The following is a 17,911-nucleotide window of genomic DNA, read 5'->3' on the forward strand; positions in this document are numbered from 1 at the left end:
TTTAAAGCAAATGAAGCAAATTAAATGGCATTTTAAAATTTTCTCTCTATTTCGTGAAGAAAAATTGCTATCGAACTATGTAAGAAAGTTTATGTACATATTCCTTGCTTAGTGCTAAATTACTGATTTAAAAAAACTGAGGTTTCAAGATTCAACATTAAAATTTGCTCTTGTGATTGTTTTTTTCTCTAACAATTACTACTTTTACATGTTAATTTGAGGCTTTCCCAGCAATGCAATTTTATATCCGCTGACTTATGTCACAAGGCAAAATACTGTGTGTATTCATTAAGAACAGCGTCTACAATGTTTCATGATAACAGGTGTTCTTTTAACTCAGTGTGTTACCACATTTGGTTCTGTAGTGCCATTGGATAACTGATGGACTTGTTCTTATTTTATTTTGTTCATTATAAAATATGCCTTTGAGTAAAACTGTGGCTCACGTTTGTGTGGGAGCGTGTGTACACATGGCTGTGTGCGCACGTGCGTCGAGGACAGCCTGCCTCACGGCCGGGCAGACTGCGAGTGCCGAGCAGCCACTGGTTCTCATCGCTGTCTGTTCTGGGCAGGTGAGCCAGGATGGGAAGTCGCTGCTCGACAAGCTCCAGCGGCCCCTGACCCCCGGCAGCTCCGATTCCCTGACAGCCTCGGCCAACTACTCCAAGGCCGTGCACCACGTGCTCGACGTCATCCACGAGGTGCTGCACCACCAGCGGCAGCTGGAGAACATCTGGCAGCACCGCAAGGTGCGGCTCCACCAGCGGCTGCAGCTGTGCGTTTTCCAGCAGGACGTCCAGCAGGTGAGTTGCCCGCGGCGTTCCTCCTCGTAGGGGCTGGTCGTGCTGAACCGAGAGTTAGGTGAGTGGGTCCTCGTACTGGGCGACGTGCTGATGGAGTGAGTAGGAGATGATGATGGGAGGAAACCAAATTCACAGTCACACACACGCAGCTTCTGAGATCGCCTGCTCAGGCGGTTTTCAGCCGCTAACTCCCACGTATGCGCGGAGCATGTGAGATGATGCTGGGCCTTCATGGAGACTCTTGAGTTTTGTTCTTGAGACAGGGCATTCGCAGTTAACGTTATTTGTGAGAATAGTGCAAAGGCGCGCATACCAGGTGTTGTTACAGTGTAAGGTTTCTCTGCTCTTCCTCTGCTTCTGCTCTAAGCTGGCTGTACTTCTTTCCCACCTGGGGGCCTGTGGGGCACAGTAGGTGCTTAATAAATGGCTGCCTAATGAATGAAAAGTGGACTTTTGTGACTCTCATTTCTAAGCAGTTGATATCCCTTTGATGTTGTTATAAAAATAAGAGTAAGCCAGTCCCCATACTGTTTTTCTCCTTTGTGTGGAATAAGGAAGGCTGTCCTGCGACCTGGGTTTTGAGGATTAAAACAATGGGGGCCTATAAAATATGACTTAACTTTAGGGATAAATAAGATACTAGTTGTGTCCTTGCTCTAAAATAGAGGGTGTGAATGAGGTGTCAGCTCTGGGCTGAGGAATTCTGGGGGGTGCAGGGAAGCCCAGGCATCCAGGGGAGTTGGCAGGAAGCCACAGTGATAGACCCAACCAGCTCCCCCTGGGCGTCCAGGAGCGGTGCTGTGCTCAGACTTGCAGGAGCTCAGATTTCACTCTCCCTGCGGATCACCTGAAGGTGAGTGGGTTTCCTCCCAATGGGCTGAGAGTGCGGAGACTCGCGCTGTGTTCTTTGAACACACAGATTCTCCACGTTACTCCGCACCCTTCTTCACACGACGGGAATCGGGTGAGTTCACAGTTCTTTTCGTTGTGCTGTAATTTTTAATTTTCACACACGATGCTTTGCTTCTGCTTACGGTCTTTGAGCTCTCTGGAGTCCCCCATGCACAGTGCCTCGGGAATCATGGGTCGATGTGAGTCATGCTTCCTTACAACAGTGTTAGTCCAGGAAGATAATTGCCGGGAACAACACAGAACGGGGAGTGGGGGCGGAGCCGGCGGCAGGAGGCCCTGTGAGAGCTGAAATGGTGAGGTGGAAACGGGAGTGCTAGTTTTTCTGAATTGTCCGAAAACGTTCGACAATGAAATGGTTATATTTTAGATGTAATTATGAAAGGATTTCCCTGCCCACCTCTCTGGCTCTCGGATCAAGTGTTCATTACACACCCGTGGACCCACACACTTTCTGGACGTGTGTCTGAAGCAGCAACAGGCCTCCTTCCGTCCCACCTCTGGGGCTCCCCGGGGCCCCAGTCCCATAAGAATAAGCCACTGGACTGTTTATGTCCCAGGGAGGCAGGGGGAAAGGCAGGCCGTGGGGATAGGGAGGAGTCTAGTCTGATTTGGCGCCAAGTTCTTAATGTGCTTGAATTTGAAAAAGGCAAACATTAATTTTTGTGTTCGAAAGGTAATTATGGCAACAATGAGGCCAGTACTTTCAGCTAGCTTTTTTCTCGAGCAGTCAGTTGGGTGGGGTGTCAGCAGGAGAAAGGTCTGCAGAACACGGAATGCTTGCAGGTCCTGCTAGTCTTCCATCAGAAGCAGGTGAGTGCTCTGGAAGCGAAAGGTTTCGTTGATTAAATGTCCGGGAAAGGTTTGGACTTGTCATGCAAACAGGAAAATTGCTGTGTTGGCTTGACTTGTGAAGTCGGGAGCGAAGTTGATAAGACGAAGCAGTCTTTTACCTTGAAGGAGTACATAGGATGTCAGCACCAAAATTGTGTTTCTGAAACTCAAGACATTATAACACGTGGAAAGTTTTGCCACACTGAGCACGGAGTAGGAGAGGTAAGCTGAGAATAAGTGAAAAAATGTAGTACTTTAGAAAGACGTTGTCAGTAGAAGGTAAATTTGTAAAGACAAAAACAATCAAAACCCACAAACATAAGCCGACTAGAGCTGCCTGTGAGTTTCTGTTTGTTTGTTTTGGATGAGGAGGAGCGTCTGTAAATACTGCTGAGACAAAGAGAAAAGCAGCTCACCCCCCCAGTAGGTGTGGAATGATGACATTTTAATGAAAACAAGCCTCCACCTGGGACAGCATGTGTCTGTGAAAAATCCTCGGAAGAATAGACACCGGACTGTTGTTAACAGCGCACCCCAAAGGACGGGACCGGTGGGAACATGGCAGGGGGCATTTGATTTTTAAAACATGAGTAATTTTGCTTTAGTGGTTAATTTTCTTTCATAACAAGCAAAGGCAATTCTGTGATTTCTGTGTGGAAGGTATTTCGGATGGAGTCATGCTGTGGTATGGGGGTGGGAGGGTCTGGGGGGCATGAAGCTACTTTACGTAAACACTTAGCATTTGTCCAAATCAAAGGATGGGGTGGGGGCGTGGGAGGTCTTGCTGAAGACTTGCCCCTACATATGCTAGCTGCTAACCTAGGTTAACCTTTGTCCTGAATTTCAAAATAGAATCAGTACTCTTTGTGCAATATTCCAGATGATCAAACAGCATGCATTCCCACTGCCTTCTCTCTACATTCGAGCAGCCCTCAGTTGGGTGTTTGGTTGACTCTGCGAATGGTTGGGCTACTGCGGAGCAGTGGTTTTTGTTGAGAGTATGCTTTATTTCACTAGAGCGAGATAATGTATGTGTGTCGTACTCGTTCAAATGGGGTGATTGTTGGGAAGCAGGATGCTGTCAAACCTGTTTTCCTACTCACTTGTCCAGCCCACCTGCCCCTGGGTGGGTGGGATCTAGTCACTCCAACAGGTGGTGTGAGGTGACCCACACTATGCAGGCTGGCCTCCCCAGGGGAAGTCCCTCAGGAAGGGAGACCTTCCCCTAAAAAACCTCTCACTCTCCTTGTAGGACTTCGTGTGTGAGGGTCACCCTTACTGAGTTAGCTCCTGGAAGAACTTTCTCCAGGTTCATGTTGGGCCATTAACGAATATTCCGAAAGTAGCAGTTGCTGGGCACCAGGAAAGTCTTCATGGGAGAGGCAGGGTTTGAGCTGATCTTTGAAGGATGGGTAAAAGGTCAGTAGGTTGAGGATCGGCAGTGAGGATGGTAAAGGATTGCAGGGGCCGGGCCTGAGCAGAGAGCAGCAGGTGGCCCTGTGTGGAGAGGTGGGGAGGCATGAGCTGGGTCTGGTGCGGGAAAGGCGACCTCCGCCATGAAGGCTCAGGACCTGTTTCTGTAAGATTAGGACACCATTGCAGGGACCCAGGGGATGAGCGCCGTGAAGTGGTGCCAGGGCCTAGCGTGCCCTGTGACTGGCTGTGAGGGACCTCTGTATGCACCCAGCTCCTCTAAGTGCTCTGGGTGCTCACTAGCATGTAAGTGCCTTTCCTCTCTCATGCTCACTTGATGCTCACAGCCAACCTGCTGAGGAGTGAACACTTTTCCCATTTCACCAGGTTGAGTCCACACTGTGAAGGGCCCACGCGGAGCTCTTTGACTCCGTGCTGTGGGCAGTGGGCGGTGGATGGCACGATGCTACTTGCCTTAGAAAGGTTGCTCCGGTTGAGTGTGATGACCCAGACTCCATGCGAGTCATGGAGAAGTCCCAGCAGAGATGGAAGGTCCACAGAGGCAGTGATCTGGGTGTTTTTATTCCTGGTGTTTCCCAAGTGTCTGCGGTAGTAGATGCTCAGTATTTGTTGAGTGAGTTGATGAAGAAATTTAAGGAATTTGCTAAAATATTCTTTTGGGCTAAACACTTCTTCATTTATTTTGGAACCAAGTAATCCAACTAGGAGATCTGCCTGAAGAAACCGGAGACTTGATGGATGTTGGGGAGTTAGGGGTGGCTGAGAAAGGAAGGGATTGTTTTAGTTCATGGGAATTTTGCAAGTGTGATGAGATCTTTAAAATATTAAAGATTTTGATACTTGAATGCAAAAATTAGGGTCTTAAATGCCAAGTTCTAAAAGAGGGAGAGAAGTCAGGAAATGCCAAAGAGGCAGAGAAATGGCTTTCAGGTCTACAGAGAAGCAGCTTCACAGGTTCACCTTGGGTCCTCAGCTGCTGACCTTTGCCAGTGAAAGCCATCTCTTCGTGATGCCTGACTTAAGGCTATATCTACGCTGGCACCACATACTTGCTCTTAAGTGAAGGCTCCTGAACCTCATTTGTCCTTTGCTCATGAAGTCAGAAAGGTGGGTTTTCTGCATCCCATTCATCAGAAGCCTTCTATAACCTTAGCAGTTTAACATTCTCTTCTGTTTACATGCCCCTGCTTGCAGTTCTGATTGTGGCTCTTGTAAGAATGGTTTAGAGCAGCGGTTCTCAGCCTGTGGGTCGAGACCCCTTTGGGGGTAGAAGGACCCTTTCACAGGGGTCGCCTGAGACCATCGGAAAACACATATATAATTACATATTGTTTTTGTGATTAATCACTATGCTTTAATTATGTTCAATTTGTAACAATGAAAATACATCCTGCATATCAGATATTTACATTATGATTCATAACAGTAGCAAAACTAGTTATGAAGTAGCAACGAAAATAATTTTATGGTTGGGGGTCACCACAACATGAGGAACTGTATTAAAGGGTCACGGCATTAGGAAGGTTGAGAACCACTGGTTTAGAGGATTGCTATCTTTTCTGAGAGTTTCTTGGTTTGAATTCGGAAATGCTGGAGGGCAAGTGTTTGGGATGGGTAGCCTGCTGAGAGCAGATAGAGGCTGGCCAATCGTCTTCCTGGTGTGTAGAGCTACAGCTTTACTTACCTTTTGTCCTAGTGAACCCAGAAGAGACATGACTGTCAGTAATCCTAGTAACCACAGCTGAAAGTTCACCGGAGGGAGTTAAAAAGGTGGGGAAATGGATGACTCTCTGCCCCAAAGTGGATACAATACAAGAACGGAAGTGTGGGAGCTGGCAGTGTAGGCAGTGGAACTGGAAGTAGGAGCGGGGGGGACGGGACTGGTGTGAATCGGAAGTGAGGGGGCACCTGAGGCCCTCGAGCCCTTGAGGACGCAGGTGCTCCGGATCCAGGACGATAAGGAGTGGGCAGAGCCGAGAGCAACCCCAGGCAGCTGGGGCCTCCCTTTTATTGCCAGAGCTCCTAAGGGGAAAGTGCCCGGGACAGGCTGGACAGGGAAGTTTGCATGCATGTGTGTATGCATACCTATGTGTGTGTGTATATTTTCATAGTTCAGTAAGTGGATTTAATCTATCTATACACAGTAACTTTAGTTCCCCAGATAACAGCTTCTGGACATAGGAAGATTTTTCTTGGACAGCTTTGGACTATTTTACGTTCATCTCTAATCTGAAAATGGAAAAATAATTTTCAAACATTTAGAAAATTACTAAAAGGATTTACCTGTGTTGATAGAGTGATGGTTTGATGGGGTTTTGGGGGGATGTCTAAGGTGAGACTATATGAATAATAACCTACCTACTTTTCTTCTTCCCTCTTCCTAAGTTGCTTTGCCTTTCTAAAGAAATTTCCTGTCGTTTTTGTAATTAAAACTAGGATAATACAAGGAGAACTGGTGATTTTTTTTTTAAAGATGGATGGATGGTTGGATGGATGGATGGATGATGTAGAAGTTTAAAAGCCTGTAACCCCTTTGTGAGCCCTTCTTCATTGATTTCACCCACACTTCCTTTCAGCCAGGAAAGTGCATGGAGTGGCGTTTCATAGGAGGGCATATTGGTAAACAAAAGTAGCTCTCGCAACGCAGGGCATTGTGGCTCTGTACCCTGCTTTTGCTGGTATAATTTGACTGGGGTTTTGTGGGGTTTGTTTGTTATTTTTTGATAGATTCTTTTTCCAGGTGAGCTTAGTATATTTGGGCTTAGTTTATTTTGGAATGTTTTAGAAATCACTTTAAAAAATAGATATTTCAATATTAAGAATAATTATATATATTTAGAACAGACTTATTTTGAAATATAATGAAGGAAACAGAGTGTCTTGGCTCCAGTGGGGAGAAATAAAGATGCGCATGGGAGACCGGCATTACTGTCTGGCAGCTGGAAGCGCTGGGCCTAAGAAGTTCTCCTTCTTCCCTCTGTCTCCAAGGCTCACAGATGCATGTTGAGTTTTGTGTCTGTTTCTTTGTACTGAAAAAGTTAGGTCATGCACACCGTAGAATGTGGAGCCCTCGCGATCATATCAGGCCAAGCCCCTCCTTTTCCAGGTAATAAAACGGAGCCTCAAAAAGAGTCGTGACTTGGCCAAGGCTCCCAGAAGCCTCGTGGGTTTCTAGCTGCCTCATTGCTCTCGACCTGAGGGGCACTTCGCTTGGGAGCAGGTGGCCTGGCCTCAGGGAAGGAGAGAACAGGACGGAGACACTGGCTCAGGGCTCAAATAGGCTCGGAGCATTCGGGAAAAGTGTCAGGCAGCCCAAGATAGGAGGAGGAGTGGAGGCGGTAATTTAAACTCAGAGTATTTCTTCAATTGTGATTTTAAACGTTGTGGGTAAGTGACATTAATAGTATATTAATAGTAGATCACTTTCCAGCAATGCCAAACACCAGCCTTTAAGGAAATTGACATTGTCTAAGTGAAGGCCTCCTTTTTGGTCACCTGTTTACGTTTAGTAAATTTGAGATGACATTGCTCAGTTGGTCAGTTGTCCTTTGTTGTAATCACTACCACACTGTTGATTTGATCATCGAGAAGGTTCTGATTTCAGCAGCACTTAGGTAGTTAAAAGCACAGCTAGAAACATGGTAGGTCCATTTCTGTCTACATTGGTATCTCCAATGATTTATATAAAAGCCAGAAGGTTGAACAAGGAAGTAACTAAAATAAGTAAAACGAGGTCAATTTTTGTTTGGTAGGGAATTTCTATTTTGCATCTGGAAAAATTTGATTTTATATAAAAAAGAACCAATGCAGAGTATCTGAGAAGTACCTTTGTTTTTTAATTTGCTTCATGTAATCATAGTTATTTTAACTGAATATAGAATCAGAAGAGCTTATTGTTTTTATTTTTACACACATAAAACCTGACTTAGAACAGAAAATATTTGCTGTGTAGTGTCTCTTTAAACAGTAACTGGAATTGACAGATGTTTGTATATTTTCTCTGAATACTCCTTGAGTCATGAATTACCAGTAAAAATAGACTGGCTTAATGTGTTCCTGATTGTTTAGTGCCAGAGGTCTTACCTAGTGTTGATAACAGCGTCCTAGACAGCATGCTGACAGCAGTCTCATTATTCGCTGAGAAATGGGCATAGCCATACTTAGCACTGTCACAGTCAGTCTTGTAATTACAAACTTGGAAGTAAACAGTCCATAGGATTTCCTGCATACCTGACATTTGATGCTAAGAGACATAGGTGTTGGGCTCACTCGGGAGCGGGCTTGACCTTGGTGCTGTCACTGAGTCCATATGCGGGCACCGACATCCAGAGGAAGGCTCTCCTCCCACATCCTCTGACCGGGAGGGAAGGCGAGGTTGTCCTCCAGCTTTGCTTTCTGCCCTGAACCAGGTAGGCTGCCTGAAGGGATCGGCTCTGCCCTTCTCCCGGCATCTGGCAGCAAGGCTGCAAATCCTGGTGGGCCTTGCTCCTGGGCTCGAGGTCACAAGGCAGAGAGATGGCAGCCGCCTCCACAGCTCAGGTCGGAAGGCGGCTGGCCGAGCTTGATGAAGCCCCCTGGTTTGCAAATACATGTATGTCTTAAGTGGGAAGAATCCACAAGCATGTCTGTGAAATGCTCCTTGGACCAGTTTATTGATTCAGGATTCCGTGGCAATCTGGGAAAAGTTCTCCGATTTGCGAAAGCCTAGGAGGGGGTTTGGTTTTGAACACGAGCTGGGTTTCATACTTGTCTGCTACCCTTCTAATTAAGTGCTTGGACTTTGTACACTCTGAATTGCTTTCATATTCGTTGGAAGTATAATTTGACCTGGTATTTACAATTTTGTCTAAAGGAAGCACTGATGAAAGAAAAATGCCCATGATAACCCTGAGCAGTTGGCTTATAATAGCTTTCATTTCTAATTTACGCTTCCTGAAACACTTTCTTAGGCTTAAAAAACAAATTATTAAATTATTATTACTTCTTAAATATGTTTTTATTGATTTCAAAGAGGAAGGGAGAGGGAGAGAAAGAAACACTGATGAGAGAGTCATTGATCGACTGCCTCCTGCACTCCCCATACCAGGGATCGAGCCCAAAACCCAGGCTTGTGCCTGACCGGGATGTAACTGGGGACCTCTTAGTTCATGGTTTGACGCTCAACCATGGAACTGGCTGAGTGGTTGTTATTATTTTTTAAATACTGCATTTTGCTTTCCCAGCCCTTTCTATCAAGAACAATGTTCACCTTTTACCTTTTGAAATTGTGCCACATTTCAGGTCCATATTGAGCCACCAGTAATCATCGGGTTTGCTACTTACCCATGGCCTCATTTTTTTTTTTTTTTTTTACAGTTGAGGAATATATAGAATATACCATAATTACAGTAAAAAATGCCTCCCAGCCCTGCACGCAGACCTGACGGGCAGGAGGATTGAGGCATAAGTGCTACTTATATACCCCTAAATTCTTTTCAGTCTTATAATATTTGACCCCTGTCTTTGCATGAGGTTGGCCTCATGTCCAGAGGCACATTCCATTGATGTCGTATAAATAATTTGTTAGTTATTGTCAGCCTTTCACCACTCCGAGAGCCAGTGAACTCCTCGGTCCCCACTGTGAGCTGGAAACATCGGGCGTACGCTGTACTTGCCCTCTGTCTCTGCAGTGGAGTGGATTTCAACAAGAACTTAAGTAATTAAATCCACGGACTGTTCAGCTTTCACAACAGCTTAGTTTATAGAAGAAATTGCCCTTAAAGACCAGGACAGAGGCGTTCAAGGGCTTTGTTTTCTTGGGTTTTACTGATATGTGTCAAGTCTTCTAAGGACGAGACAGGAAAACACTAACTGTAGTTAAGCTTGAATTGCGCTGTGAAGCTTGCGCTTTGGTCTCTGTGGCTTGATAACTCCGATCATACGCAGTCAGATTTGGTGGCTCGGTCATGAAGTGAGGTGAGGTTTAAATTAATCATCCTTGCTGTAACATCATTACATAGATTTACACATTTAAAGTAAGAGCTGATTAGAATTGTGGTGGAAAGCTGATAGAAGATATAATTCTCAAGTGTGTTAGATTAGTATACAATTGCTTTCATTTTTCTTTTTCTTCTTTTTAAATAGAGTTTTGACAACAGCATGTATCTTCAGTAGATAGCCCTAAACCTTGAGCAACACAGGCCGTCGTTTTTATGGCCAAACTCTTGTTTTCATTGCAGGTGTTGGACTGGATCGAGAACCATGGGGAAGCATTTCTGAGCAAACATACAGGTGTGGGGAAATCTCTCCATCGGGCCAGAGCTCTGCAGAAACGGCACGAAGATTTTGAAGAAGTGGCACAGGTAAGACAATGGCTTTCCCTGTTTTCTCCTGTAAATACCTGTGTGCTTGGTTTTGAATCTGTTGTAACCACAGTTGAGGAGAGCTCGCCTTGGCTACATGTGTGTGAAGGTGACTCAGAAGAGATGATGCTCAGATTTCAGAGGGTACCTGGCCAGCGGAGGCAAAAGATGATGCAGTCAGTTGACCCTTTTGAAAACTGTGATGTTCTTGAAACAGAAAAATATCTTGAATGTTCTGCCACATTTATGGTGCCAGGTGTCTGTTGATTAGCTTGTGAAAGTTCCGTTCATACCCAGAGGGTAATGGGCCTTGCATTTCTGTAATGATGGGCCGGCATTCTTGTCCTTTTCCCAGTTCTTCTCCGTGTGTGTGCTTAGGAAGCAGGCAGGGAGGCTGTGGTGTGTCCAGAACCCGGGAGCTGTGGAGTTCAGCGTTGGCCACGGTGCTCACTCGCCGTGTGACTTTGGAAAGTCTCTTAACGTTTCTGAGGTTAACTCTCTTGTCTGAAGAATAGGCTCTTAGAGAGGAAGTGCATCTAGGAAGAAAGGCTGGGATTAATAGTTGGTAAATATGTCTATAAATCTCAATGGATCAACCACTTAAACGAAAGACAGCAATTTGATGGGGAGTTACAGACTTCAGCTATAGAGGGAACTAGAGCACCAACCACTTCAACTCTGGAGAGGGGAAGGTGTTCTGAGGACACGGGAGGAGTGGTTTCTCTTGCATGTGCAAATTCAGGAGTGTATGTTAGCATTTTCAAATGACCACTGTAAGTGTAGGAATAGAAATCACTTCTAAGTAAGTTTAAAGGGAAAAGAAATACAAAAAATTAGATAAATAAAAACTCACTAGATGAATCTGTTGGAAAGAAAAGAAATCAGAACAGACATCATGATAGAAATCACAAAATAAGATATAATAATTTGTCTATAAGTATTGGTGATGACAGTAAACACAAATAGATTATAGTTGTTAAAAGACAAAGATTTATCCAATTGAATACCTTTTAGAAATCGTGCTGTATATTGTTTTCAAAGGACACACCTAAAACATAAATACCCAGGAAGTTTAAAAATATATAAACTAGTAGAAAAAGATCTACCAAGAAACTATAGCAAACAAACAAACAAACAAAAACTAGTATCAGAATTGGAATATTAAACTAATAAACTTAAAAGCATGAAACCATTATTAGAAATAAAGAGGGTGTTCAATTATAAAAGGAAAAGTGTCAATATACATCTAACATGATAATCTCAAAGTCTATAAAACAGAGGTAAACAGCAGTAAACCCTGACTGCTCTGTCTATAGGTTCTACACGAGAGGGGAACCTCAAGGAACTAAATATGGGCTAGAATTATGGAAACTTAAAAAACTTCACTGAAGTCCTATTCAGTGAAAATGCCTTTAAAACGTGACCTTTTTTGTGTTTTTTTAAAAAAATATTTTTTATTGATTTAAGAGAGGAAGGAAGAGGGAGAGAGATAGAAACATCAATGATGAGAGGGAATCATTGATCGGCTGCCTCCTGCACACCCCCAACTGGGGATCGAGCCCACAACCTGGGCTCGAACCCACGACCCTTCAGTCTGCAGGCGGACATTCTATCCACTGAGCCAAACCAGCTGGGGCAGCGTTACCTTCTTTACATGTCTTCGTATGTGAAGTGAAAACGAGAATCCCAACCTTTCTGCTTCTCAACCTCAAGAAACAAGAAAAGATCGTGTTCGGCTGCCTTGCCACAGGTGGATGCCGCTGGGTTTTTCCTTATCTACATTACACATGGTCTCCCTTCTTGCACTCGCTGGAAAGTATTTGCCTTCCTCTTGTAGCAAAAATATGTATAAAATGTGCTCTTATCTCCCCTTTATTTTCTCCATAAGATAAGGCACTGCTATAGCCAGTATGGTTCTAGGAAGGATGTGAAAGTTGGATCATGTGAGCAAAGACTTCAGGCACCAAAGAGCCTAAGAGGCGGGACTGGCAACAACCAAGCTCTGGAGATGCAGGCTCCTGCCCCACGCAGCGCCTTCCCCAGCCCCGCCTCCCTTCCTGAGCACTCTCAGATACAGAGGCTGAGGGTCTACTAATGCCCTCCTGTGTGTCCAGCACCCATGGACCGCCTCCCTCCCATTCCTGTGGTTCCTTCCATTCTCAATCAGGGAAATCTCTCCTGTGGCCCATCTGCTGCTCTATGTTTTTCTGGTAAACCTGTTTTATTCAGTCTAAGAGGATCATCGAGGCTGTTGAGACAGGTTCTCGGGGCAGCAAGAGCGAGAACACTTTTTTGTAGGAAATGTCTCTGCTTTAAGGTTTCCAGAGCAAGCCAAGGGCAGAGCCTGAGCCATGGTCTGCTTCTTACACTGGTTCAGAGATGGGCAGGAGCTTGCCTGCTCCTCCCTCCACCCATCGGAGTTTCAGTTCTTTCCTGTCATCTCTGCTCATTGCCCCTGGGATCCTAAGGGGTTCCTGGCACACTTTTCCTGAAATTGAAAGGACTTAAGGCTAAATCTGAGCTGTTCATGGAAAGAAACCTTAAATGTAAACACCTTTTGCAGACTTTGCAAACATCTGTGCCCACATTCTCTCCCTCTGGCTTTCAGATAATCACCTGTCATGTGTCAGACGTTCTGCTAGGCACGGGGGATGGAGAGGAGGTAAAGGGTGGGCCCACAGGCCAGACCCAGACCCCCTGAGTGGGCATGGCCACCTGTCAGGGGGCTTTCCTGGTAGTTCTTGCTGGCTAAGCCAAGACCTGCTCATGAGTCAATTTCAGTTGGTGACAAGGAAGAGGATGTGAGAGGCAGGCCTGGGGGACAGCAGCTGGGACTGTTGGGCAGCAGAGCCATGTGGCCGTGTGGGCTCTGGGGAGCTACGTGCAGGTGACTAGCCTCTTCTCTCTGTGGGCCTCTCTCCTTTGCACTCGCGATGGGGTGCGGGCTCCACGCTCTCCACCCCACGCCTGGCCGTGCCTCTTTTCTCTCTCACATCTCGGTGTTTCCTCTCTGCCTGTGCGCTCCCTCCCGCTGCGCTGCCAGGACCCGGCCCTTCAGTATGGCCTCTTTTCCCAACATCTTCACCTTCTCCTGCTCTTAGTCCTTTTCTCTCTGGCACTAAATACTTTCAGACCTTCCCCACTCTTGAAAATGTCACTGGATACGGCCCTTTTTTTAGATGCCTAGTTGGTATTGAAAGAGTGCTCTGCCACTTTCCTCTGCCTGCCCATTGACCACTGTTATAGCAGTCCAGCACGCAGTAGGCACACAGTGATTGTCATTGGTCAATGTAGACATTTAAAAGTCTATCAGAGCCAAGGTCAAAGACAAAGAGAGAATCTTAAGGGCAGCAAGAGAGAGACAGTTAGTTACCTACAAGGGAGCTCCCATAGGCTGTCAGCAGATTTCTCGACAGAAACATTTCAGGCCAAAGCGGATTGGCATGAAGTATTCAAAGTAATGAAAAGCAAGAACCTGCAACCGAGACTGTTCTATCCAGCAATGCTATCATTTAAAATTGAAGGCAAAATAAAGAGCTTCCCAGACAAAAGAAGGCTAAAGAAGTTCAATACTACCAGACCAGCATTACAAGAAATGCTAAAGGGGCCGCTTTAAGGAGAAGAAGAAATAGAGAGAGGAACATAGGCATAAAGAAATAAGTGGCAATAAGTAAGTACCTATCAATAATAACCTTAAATATAAGTGGATTAAATGCTCCAATCAAAAGACATAGGGTAGCTGAATGGATGAGAAAACACGACAAATATATATGCTGTCTCTAAGAGACCCACCTCAGAACAGAAGATTCATATAGACTGAAAGTGAAGGGATAGAAAAAGTATTCTATGCAAATGGAAACAAAACAAAAAAGAAAAGCTGGGATTGCAATACTTATTTCTCACATAATAGGCTTCAAAACAAAGGCTATAACAAAAAGACAAATAAGGTCACTACATAATACTAAAGGGATTGATCCAATAAGAAATATAAACATATATGCACTCAATATAGGAGCACCCAAGTATATTTAAAAAAAAACTCTTGGTGCACTTTAAGGAAGAGATCAATTGCAATACAGTCATAGTAGGGCACTTTAACACCCCACTGACTTCACTGGATAGATCTTCCAGAAAAAACATCAACAAGGAAACAGCGACCTTAAATGACACACTAGATCTTGATGGATTTAATTACATTTACACAACATTTCATCCCAAAGCTACAGAATACGCATTCTTCTCAAGTGCACATGGAACATTCTCAAAGATAGATCATGTGTTAGAACATAAAGTAAGTCTTAACAAATTCAAGAAGATTGAAATCATATCAAGCATCTTCTTAGATTACAAGGGCATGAAACTATAAATCAACCACAATAAAACATTCAAACACATGGAGGCTAAATAGCATGTTATTAAATAACGAATGCTTTAGGAATGAGATCAAGGAAGAAATCAGAAATTACCTGGAAACAAATGAAAATGAACACAAAACAACCAAAATCTGTGGAACACAGTGAAAGCAGTCTCGAGAGGGAAGTTCACAGCATTACAACCTTACCCCAAGAAACAAGAAAAGTCTCAGATAAGCTCTCTAACCCTACAACTAAAATAACATGAAATAGAACAAGAAAAACCCAGAGACATATAGATTGGAACCAAGATGGCGGCATAGGTTAACGCCGAGTTTGCTGCCTCGTACAACCACTTCAAAAATACAACTAAAAGACGGAACGAACATCACCCAGAACCACAGGAAGGCTGGCTGAGTGGAAGTTCTACAACTAGGAGGAAAGAGAATAACATACCGAGACTCAGAGGAGGCACAGTGCTGAAGTCAAATACTAAGGTGCAGAGGTGCGCGGAGCGGGCTGGCGGCTGAGGGCGCGGTTGTCTTTTCCAATCAGGAGGGAGTCTCAGATTCTGAGCTCCAGATCCGGGCGAGTCTCTAGGGACCCAGACTCAAACGGGAGAAGCGGGACTGTCTGGCTTCGGTCGGAACTCGAAGGCAGCTTTCTCTCTGAGGTTTGCAGCGCTTGCTGGGACTCTGAGAGGCAGAGCCCCCAGGACGGGACTGAGAGCAGCCATAACTGCTCACTCTGCCTGCCCTGTAGATCCCCTGGGACCCGCCCCGCCCAAGCCCTGCACAGAGCCATTTGCCAGATAGCCTCAGGCAAGGGCTAGATTAACACCTCCCTAGAGGACAGAAGTTCTCTCACTGCAGACACAACTGATTCTCACAGCCACTTGGCCTGGAGTTCAAATCCCCTCTAGTATTACCTACAACAATCAAGGCTTAACTACAACAAGACTGCGCACAAAGACCACTAGGGGGTGCACCAAGAAAGCATAAAAAATGCGGAGACAAAGAAACAGGACAAAACTGTCAATGGAGGATATTGAGTTCAGAACCACACTTTTAAGGTCTCTCAAAAACTGTCTAGAAGCCGCCGATAAAGTTATTGAGATCCTCAAGAAATCTAATGAGACCCTCGATGTTGTGATAAAGAACCAACTAGAAATTAAGCATACACGGACTGAAATAACGAATATTATACAGACTCCCGACAGCAGACCAGAGGAGTGCAAGAATCAAGTCAAAGATTTGAAATGCGAAGAAGCAAAAAACACCCAACCGGAAAAGCAAAATGAAAAAAGAATCCAAAAATATGAAGATAGTGTAAGGAGCCTCTGGGACAGCTTCAAGCGTACCAACATCAAAATTATAGGGGTGCCAGAAGATGAGAGAGAGCAAGACATTGAAAACCTATTTGAAGAAATAATGACAGAAAACTTCCCCCACCTGGTGAAAGAGGTAGACTTACAGGTCCAAGAAGCGCAGAGAACCCCAAACAAAAGGAATCCAAAGAGGTCCATACCAAGACACATCATAATTAAAATGCCAAGAGCAAAAGACAAAGAGAGAATCTTAAAAGCAGCAAGAGAAAGAAACTCAGTTACCTACAAGGGAATACCCATACGACTGTCCGCGGATTTCTCAACAGAAACTTTGCAGGCCAGAAGGGAGTGGCAAGAAATATTCAAAGTGATGAATACCAAGACCCTACAACCAAGATTACTTTATCCAGCAAAGCTATCATTCAGAATTGAAGGTCAGATAAAGAGCTTCACAGATAAGGAAAAGCTAAAGGAATTCATCACCATCAAACCAGTATTATATGAAATGCTGAAAGGTATCCTTTAAGAAGAGGAAGAAGAAGAAAAAGGTAAAGATACAAATTATGAACAACAAATATGTATCTATCAACAAGTGAATAAATAATCTGATGAACAGAATGAACTGGTGATTATAATAGAATCAGGGACATAGAAAGGGAATGGACTGACTATTCTTGGGGGTGAAAGGGGTGTGGGAGATGCAGGAAGAGACTGGACAAAACTCGTGCACCTATGGATGAGGACAGTGGATGGGGAGTGAGGGCAGAGGGTGGTGCGGGAACTGGGAGGAGGGGAGTTATGGGGGGAAAAAAGAGGAACAAATGTAATAATCTGAACAATAAAGATTTAATTTAAAAAAAAAAGAAAACACATATATAAAAAAAAGAAAAACCCAGAGTAAGTATACGGAAGGAAATAATAGTGACTCTAGCAGTGGGCATGCAGACCTGGTACATCACAGAGAGCACCCCTAGAACTACTTCCAGCTGGTTCTAGGAGTTGGCTGTGCCTCAGAGGGCACCATCGGGCCTCTGAGGTGAATGCCCTCTATGATGGGAACTAGTCACAAGCATAGGAAGGTGGGAGAGGGCCATAAGACCTGGAAAAGTAAGGGTGGACTTCACTCTGGCCCTTCCCCCTTGTCTACTAAAGATGGGGTGGGAGCAGGAGGGAGGAGGACAGCATTTTAAGCCAGGAGAGATCTTGGCTGTGAGGGGCTCCACTAGGAGCCTGGCCTTATTAAGCCCATGTGCAGGAGCTTTAGGCAGACAGCGGCCTCAGTACTGGGTATCATTACGCTTGTGTCAGTAGTTTCATTCACTGACAGCTCCCTAGCTCGTCCCAAACAACAAGATGACATGTCTTGCTTGTGTCTTGCTTTAGCACAGTGAGAGTGAGGCCCGCTGACGTGGATTACTACCTTCCCCCCTTTCCTTCTCTGCCCTCCATATCTTTGACTGCTTTCTGTCAAAACACATTGTAATGGAAGGGATGAGTTCATATTTTAGATTTATGGGTGTGTGTTTTTTGACAGGATGGCCTTTGGAGGCACCTTAAAAATGGAAACAGGTACTTTAGGCCTTAATAAGGAGCTTATTTCATTTTCTGAAGCATATTCAAAAGGTGAAGCAAATTTTGGGTTTAGGGAGAAGAAAGGTCCGCTCAGAGTTAAGTTTGAAGTTGGTTAGCTTGTCTCCTGGGGCTGTTTTGAAGGACCCTTGGTAAAACACATTCTAAATTGTTTTTAGTGTAGACACCCTGAATGAGTAATTGATTTAATAAGTAATATAGTCAGCTTCTTCAAAATAGTGAGTCGTGGCCCGATGAAGTAACATAACAGGTTCAGAAAGGAAGTGGTGAAAGTGTTATGGTTGAATTCCTTTTAGATGTGCTAAATATAGGTTTATTTAG

At 44.7% G+C, this 17,911-nt stretch overlaps 1 protein-coding gene across 1 annotated transcript in view; it reads left to right on the forward strand.

The window, feature by feature from the left end:
• The window catches only part of TRIO (trio Rho guanine nucleotide exchange factor), a 190,669-nt gene that overhangs the window by 24,252 nt on the left and 148,506 nt on the right, over nucleotides 1-17,911 (forward strand). Inside the window, exons 6-7 of the mRNA XM_081090545.1 lie at nucleotides 573-803; nucleotides 10,199-10,321. Of these exons, the coding sequence (XP_080946671.1) occupies nucleotides 573-803; nucleotides 10,199-10,321 (354 nt within the window). The remainder of the gene's footprint in view (nucleotides 1-572; nucleotides 804-10,198; nucleotides 10,322-17,911) is intronic.

This window comes from Myotis nattereri (assembly GCF_964212035.1).
Source record: "Myotis nattereri genome assembly, chromosome: 4".
Taxonomy (NCBI): Eukaryota; Metazoa; Chordata; class Mammalia; order Chiroptera; family Vespertilionidae; genus Myotis; species Myotis nattereri.